Source organism: Stigmatopora argus, chromosome 9 (assembly GCF_051989625.1).
Source record: "Stigmatopora argus isolate UIUO_Sarg chromosome 9, RoL_Sarg_1.0, whole genome shotgun sequence".
NCBI lineage: Eukaryota > Metazoa > Chordata > Actinopteri > Syngnathiformes > Syngnathidae > Stigmatopora > Stigmatopora argus.
This window is the reverse complement of record NC_135395.1, coordinates 8,505,462-8,512,587: the sequence shown is the minus strand read 5'-3', so window position 1 is coordinate 8,512,587 and position 7,126 is coordinate 8,505,462. Positions and strand designations below refer to the sequence as shown.

Here is a 7,126-nt window from a genome sequence, read left to right as displayed (position 1 = left end):
TGAAATTGGATCAATAATAGCTTGGACTGCTATCACGATATTTCAGGAGTTTCCATTTTTGCTTTCACTTCCCAAGCCATGTCCATTTGAAGAAATCGGTCTCCTAGCTTGTAGCTTACCCAGAATTCTGGACTTTCACTTTCATCCCTTCACGACCATTTCCAATGGGTCCGTGTTGTTCAAGCTGTTCCGTGGAGAATGGTCGCCCCCCCCCCCCCCCATTTGGGGGAGACGTCCCCAGTTTATTCAAGAGGGAATGATCTTTGGCTATATGAAAACTTCAATTGGTGTCTCCCAAAATATGACCAAAGGAAGGTGAATTGCTATCATGATCAGCAAAAGTTCCTCAAAATATGATACGATGGGGATGGAGGTTGTCACCGTAGCGATGCTACATCCAGCCCGACTGAAAAGATGTTTACATGTCCTTCATTTTTCATCCAAACCACGTCTACCAGCACCCTAGACCACAAATGGGCCCTTTGGTCCATTTTTACTTTCAATTTGGTTTGATAACGATGACGACCGACCGTCTGGTCCAGAAGCCGAATGTGTTTTTCCCCTTGACATGTTTGCAAATCCTCTCCCAGATTTTGCTTCTGGTCTTGCAGCGGCATTTTTGGGAAGCCAAAAAAAGTTAGTTTTCTTTAGAAATTCAGCAATGAAGCAAGACGTGTGCTGCATGTCCAACAAATTTAACCTACTCGACTTGACTTGGCTGCCTTTTTTAATATTTAGAGCCGGCTGTACAAAAAAAAAACGCTTACAGCACGAAGAAAGAAATTTCTTTCCGTTTTTTGCGTTTTTAAAAAACGCCAACGCATGTTTACTGGTGATCGCTTCATACGCTTGCTGGACAGGAAGTAGCCCATTTTAGAATCAATACAAATGGGAAATGATTTTTTTAATTAAATAAAAAAGGGCCTGAATAATGTCTGTATGTACCAATTTTTAATCCAGCAAGAATGATTGCGTCCAAAGCGACACCGTAGAGATGCGAGTTTTCATCTCCTCGGCCTTTCTCACCAATTACTTTGCTATTGTGCAGAATTGTTTATTTTTGGAGAACAAATTATTCTCTTCTTTCACTTTTTTGAATAAAAAGAAAAAAAATCCACTTTTCTCCACATGCTGACCAAACTAATGTCCATTTTTTGCATATTTTTGTGCTCCGACGAAGCTGTTAAACGGGCACTTATAATCAATGCTGTTATCTATTAGTTTTTTCTTTGGAATAAAAAAATTAAACGATTCCATCTGTGGTTTTGAAATCCATCGTTTGAGTTCTAGGACGCCACCCAGTGTCGTTGTTGTAGTATCGCACTATTCTTTAAAACAAAACAAAAACAACAACAGTTCTCCTGACGTTTTTATTGAGTATCAAATTCTAATCAACGTTACTCTATTCTTGGCATGTCTTTTTTTGTGCACAACAATGCAAACAAGATTTTAAATTATTATAAAACAGCAACTGAATATATGTAGTGTCGTTTACGTTCACCAAAGAAAGTTTGATTGGTGTCTTGTTTTCAGGATGAACGAGTGGACCGAAAACTCCGGTGCATTGTGTGAAAGCCAATACTATATCACCACCAGACAGATTTTCCCCCAAATGGACATATAAAATTATAAAGAATTGCACCGTGATAACAACTAACTATTTTTTTTCAGTCCAGTTTGCTTGTTCAAAAAGTTCTGTTGACCTTTGGGAGGTCAAAAGGCAACGCCAAATGACCATGACGACTGCTTTTCCAAAGGAAGCCATTTGGAAATTCCCCGCCAAAAGCTGACCGTATTATCTGAAATAATAACTACAAACTATTGTCTTCCGTCACAGCGTCGGCGTCCGAGAACTGCGCAGTCAGGAAGGGGTTAAAGAAGAAGTCGAAAGCGAACTGCAGGGCACCACGGACCGCACGGCGCCAGTCGCGCTCGATTTTGTAGTGCCTACGGGTGGGCCGGCGGGCGTCGTCATCGTCGGTGTCCCCGCCTTGGCCGCCTTCGTCGCCGCACGACAGGCAGTGAATGGCCTTGAGCTCGAAAACGGGCCACTTGGAGCCCAGGCGTCCCTCCAGGACGGTGCTGAACTCGGCCAGGCTGCCCGTCTTCAGGTGCAGCAGCGCCGACTTGAACTCGTTGCTGGCGCGCAAGACGACGTCCTTGGTGGCGTCCTCGTCCTCCGCCGCCACCAACGTGCCGTTCTTGCCCCTCCTCTCCTGCGGCATGCCCACCGTCACTTCGAACTTGTAGCGGTCGAAGCGTTTGACGTGGCACTCGTGCTTGGCCAGGCCCTTGAGTTTGCACAGGGGGTCCCGGTGGGAGGGGTCCCGTTGGGAGGGCCCCCATTGGGAGGGCCCCCTTCTGGAGTCGACCCCACCCTCGCAGGCCGGGTAGGGCTGACCGTACAGGCAACGCATCCAGTCGCCCAGCAAAACCGGGAGCAGGTCGATGACCGACTGCGCTCCGTTTTCAATGTGCGTCACCCGCACGTACTTGAAGCGCCCTGTCCAGGTGACCCGGTGTCCTTCCAGGTGCGAGCAGAGGATCTGCGTCTGCGCCATGTTGGACTCCCTCCACGCCGACGGACCGCACAGGTTGCTGTACTCCGGCCAGGTGAGGGTGGAGTTGTACACCTTCATGCCGTCCGCCCTGTACACGTACATCCAGCAGAAGAGCAGCACGGCGCTCAGCCACACCGCCACCATCTTCAGCACGCCGCTGCCGGACAGCGAGCGCAGCAGCACCGCCGCCGCCGGCTTCACGCCCGAGCGCGTCCACGGCCTCAGGAGCAGCGGCGCCGAGCAGACGCTCAGCGCGGCCGCCGCCGCCGCCATCTTGGTGAGCTCCAGGGCCAGGAAGGCGCGCAGGAGCTGAACGGCCAGCGCCGCCGCCACGCCCAGGGACAGCGTGGGCAGGGCGAAGAGGAAGAGGAAGTAGCCGGCGCAGGTGCGCGCCAGGCCCAAGGCCGAGGCGTTCCTCAGGAAGACCAGGCAGAGCTCCAGCCAGGTGAAGCAGACCGAGTGGGGCAGCAGGCACAGGTAGGTCCCCTTGAGGGCCCTCCGCCGGGCCATGCGGAACAGGAGGTAGAGCAGGTAAGCGCGGAGGGCGCAGGGCACGCCCACGTTGATCGCCAGCGCCCCGCCCAGGGGCAGCGACAGCCAGGTGCGCCCGCACCACCGCAGCGCCGGCGGGGAGTCCGGCAGCAGGCCGGCCAGCGAGCAGGCCCCCGACAGCGCCTGGGTCAGCAGGGCCCGGCGGGCCGAGGGCGTGGCCGAGGCGCGCCGGCCCAGGGAGGCGGCCACGGCGAAGAAGAGCGCCACGGCCGCCAGCTCCGAGCACGGGATCCACGACTCGTCGGCCACGGGGAAGGAGAAGACCACCGAGAGCGCCGAGAGCAAGAAGTACCTGAAGTACCAGACGTTCTTCTCAGTGCCAACCAATGGTAACGTCTCACTTTGATATCAACTACGAGTCCCCGCCCCCTTTTTTTTCATAGGACGGTCAATATTGCCGTTACTAATGTAGACCAGACGTGGCCGCAATAATAGCAACCTTTTTTTTTGTTCTTCAGCGTGGATTTTCACATTTTTCTGAACTTTAAAATAAATATATAATTAAAAGAAAATTAATAGCAACAATACATTTTAAAAACCCATTTTTAAAATCTGATTCCAATCATCTACTCAAAGGATTTCAAGTCGGCCTTTGCATCCTCAGTTTTTTTTCAACAGAGAAAAAAAGTTTGAACAAGCCTGCACCCCCCACGAACCGAAGACGCCTTCTACGCTTTGCACGAGCGACCGAGTCCGGCATTTCGCTACGAAAAAAAAGGTGGCACCTTACAGATAGGGCTCCAGGTGCGTCCATCCGAAGTTGGTCTCGGCTTGGTCCAAATCCAGGGTGGGCTCAAAGCGAGCCAACAAATGGCTCAGGGCCCGGAAGTCCTCCCAAGCTTTGGAATTCTGCCCAGGAAAAATGTGTCTTCGGTTACCCCCGGAAAGGACGACGACAACGAGGAACGTGGGAAAGAAGGCAATCTGACCTGGAATACCCGCAGCGTGCAAATGACCATGGAGAAGAAGGACAAGTAGAAGAACAGCAAAGGGATGAGGAAGACAAAGAAGTCCACGGTCAGGTTGGAGATGATGAAAAAGAAGACCAGCGCATTGACGTGCTGTGTGGGCATCAGGGCGCCCAGCCACTGCATGCCTGCCCGCGACGCCCAGTCGATGAGGAGCTCCTTGATCTCCAGTAGGGCGTGAAGGGGGAACTTGAGGAGCTGCCGTCAGAAAGCCATCACGTTTTAAAAAAAAAGGCACTGCCGACCTTCCTTGCCGTACCTTCTGGTGGAGCGGCAGCTCGTCCGGGTTCCTCGCCGCCGCCACCTCGTCATCGTCGTCATCGTCGCTGGCGGACCCGGTCGACGTGGCCAGAGGCGGCGTCATTCCTTGGGCGTACCTCTTGGTCATCTCCACAAATTGGTCCATTCCCAAGTGGGAGGTGGCTGCAAAGAGCACGGATTGAGGGCCTCCCATTGGCTGATTGGTCCATTGGCTGAATGGCCCCTCCCACTTACGCTCGCTGGTCACCATCGTTTCCAGGACTCTCCTCTGTTTTTTAGTCGAGCTGTTGAGCGGGCCCGGAAAGACAGCTTTGTCTAAAAAAAAAATTTAAAAAGTGATTTGTTTATAAAGTCTTCTTTCATTAGGCGCCGTATCATTTTCGGACCTTGAACCTCGTGGACCCGGTCCAGGTTTTCCAGCATCTCCGAAACCGCCACCGACCTCTTCCTCTCCGGGTTCAACTTCCAGAAGACGAGCAGAGCCGCTTTGCGAACGCCCCTCTCGAAACGGCTTTCCGTGCACAGCTTTTTCACCTCCTCAAAGTTCTCCAGGGTGATGCCTGGAGGACAGGACGGCGGTCGGCGTGATGCCGAAACCGGCGCCACAGGGGGGGGGGCGCTCCTCGCTACCTTGCCTGGAGCTCAGGCACTGTTGCAGCAGTCTCAGGGCGTCCTTGCGGCCCTGTTTGGCAGCCCGGAGCAGCCAGCCGACGGCCGTGCAGTGGTTCAGCTCCTCGTCTCGATCTTGGGCCAGAGCCAGGAAGAAGCGTCCCATCTGGAGGGACGCGACGACGCTTTAGCGCCGTCCTCGTCAAGATAAGAACATGCCATCTGCTCGACACTGACCTTGGTCTGCGCTCGAGCGTCGCCTAACTTGGCTCGTTCAGCCATTTCCTCCAGGTTGGTCTCCTCTTCTGGCTCCTCTGAAAGGATTGATATTCATTTATGATTAAAGATCATTTTTAAAAATTCTTATTTGTAGGTGACGTGAACTGAAGTTGTTTGACTTCAACCATTGGCGACTTAAGGTCTGGATGAGCACAAAATGGAGCCGCGGTAAGGGTACACGGTCGATTGGTCGCCGGTCTTTTGGTTGCCCGGAAGGTAAGTGATAATTAGCATTTAAACCGTTGCTCAAATTCCCTAAATACAAACTGTGAATTACTATTTAGTCATACTTAATGCCCTAGTAATTATTAGGCTAAAGAAAAGCTCCAAATTTCCCGGACTTTTATTGTTTTTTGTTGGACAACTTGTTAAGACCCTGACTGACGTCGCTTCTTAAAGGGACAACGCATGTACATACAAACTCTTCTACACTCACACGTCGACCGGCGACCAATCGACCGCACATGGCGGTAAGTACGTCTTTACCGATTTCTACAAGAAATGCAATTTTTTGGGTGGATCCTAGAAGACCCAACATTTTTTTCTTTGGGGCCATCATCTAAAAAAAGACAGCGATACTCCCGGATAACCCGCACAAATGCAGACAAGAACTAGGCGCTAGCTTACCAGGAACTATAGTGGAGGGGATGTAACAGTTGTAAGTCAAGGACATGGTATCCTGACACATCGAAGCAATAATTTCATTTTTTAATCTAAAAAAAAAACTCACCCGCGGCGGGCACGGTCGGAGCCGCGGTGGACGTTCCAACGCCGGGCGAGGAAGCCGCGTTGAGCTGCGCCCTCCCCAGCTGAGAGGGGCTTCTGGTCGGGGAGCCCACCGGCGAAGCGGTCGGCGTGGGGAGCGAAGATGAGCGCAGATAGATATGCTGGGAGGGGGGCACCGGCAGAGGGGTCCGCATGGTGACTTCTTGCGGAGAGAGGGTCGATCCCTGCATAGAAGAGGTCAGATGATGCTGAATACGACATTTGTGGGGGGAGTTCTTCCAATTCGTCGCTATTTCAAAATCCTGATTTACAACCACATGGCAGTATTTCTTCAGTTCTTAAAGTGCCACTCCAGGCTAAGTTGGACGAAATACTGTGGTGTGGTTTATCAGACCAGGGTGCATTCTTCTCTTCCACTGGACTGCTAAATGGAGAAGGTGACATCCCTCCCAGTTCCCAAAGTGGAAACCTGCTTTGTCCTTTTGGAAAGCCCCACTAAGCAAACCCAACAGATGGATTTGAAAGCTAGCCGATGACCTCTATCTATCCCAAAGCCACCTTTGATCAAAATAGAATTCGGTACAAATCAAACATACATACGTAGTAGATGATCCTATTCCCTGCTAAGAAATCCCATCGTATGCCGATTTCTGTACCAGCAAGACCAGTACTAGAACACAACAAGACCAGCAAGTTCTGTCGGATTTGTTGTGTTTTGGGTAGAATTTGCTGGATTTCTCGGCACAGTTGTTATGAAAGATTTGGTGGAGTGCTTTTACTGCTAAGTCAGTTTCTTTTGTCTATATTACTAGTAGTATTGGATATTCGGCTTACCTTTATGAGGTTGACAAAGACGTCCGTCTAGATCCGTTTGGAGAAAGACGACCTTTGAGAAGAACTATTCCTCAGGGTGACCATATGTCCCGTTTCATTTTATCCTTCAGTTAAGTCACAAAGCGTCGCTTTATAGCTGTGTTGTTACGATCGGTTGTTTCAGTCCAGTTTGACGACATGCTACAGAGACATAACAGCTGGTTCCGGCTTCCACCGCTATGATTGGTCAGAAGAATTCTTTCACGGGTTTTGATTGGTTACCAAAGCAGGAAACTTGTAGTTGGCTCGTCAGACAAAAACTATTGATCGTATTTCATATTATATTTGTTGACCATC

At 50.9% G+C, this 7,126-nt stretch overlaps 1 protein-coding gene across 1 annotated transcript; it reads right to left on the bottom strand.

Moving 5' to 3' along the window:
* Positions 1–1,356: 1,356 nt before the first annotated feature.
* On the bottom strand, positions 1,357–6,992 carry wfs1b (Wolfram syndrome 1b (wolframin)). The gene is made up of 10 exons (XM_077610353.1): positions 6,791–6,992; positions 5,961–6,180; positions 5,189–5,265; positions 4,973–5,117; positions 4,729–4,902; positions 4,577–4,657; positions 4,341–4,504; positions 4,043–4,279; positions 3,844–3,962; positions 1,357–3,405 (listed from the first exon to the last, which is right to left on the bottom strand). Exons 2-10 carry the CDS (start codon positions 6,148–6,150, stop codon positions 1,812–1,814), a joined length of 2,781 nt encoding a protein of 926 aa, XP_077466479.1. The 5' UTR covers positions 6,151–6,180; positions 6,791–6,992; the 3' UTR covers positions 1,357–1,811.
* Between the last annotated feature and the right edge of the window lie 134 nt (positions 6,993–7,126).

What these genes read in the sequence shown, in the direction of transcription:
- wfs1b (XM_077610353.1), bottom strand. Translation starts at nt 6,150, where the DNA reads ATGCGGACCCCTCTGCCGGTGCCCCCCTCCCAGCATATCTATCTGCGC. An exon ending in AACGATGGTGACCAGCGAGC is followed by an intron (nt 4,505 to 4,576) that starts GTAAGTGGGAGG and finishes TGCTCTTTGCAG; the next exon opens with CCACCTCCCACTTGGGAATG. An exon ending in AGCTGCCGCTCCACCAGAAG is followed by an intron (nt 4,280 to 4,340) that starts GTACGGCAAGGA and finishes TTCTGACGGCAG; the next exon opens with CTCCTCAAGTTCCCCCTTCA.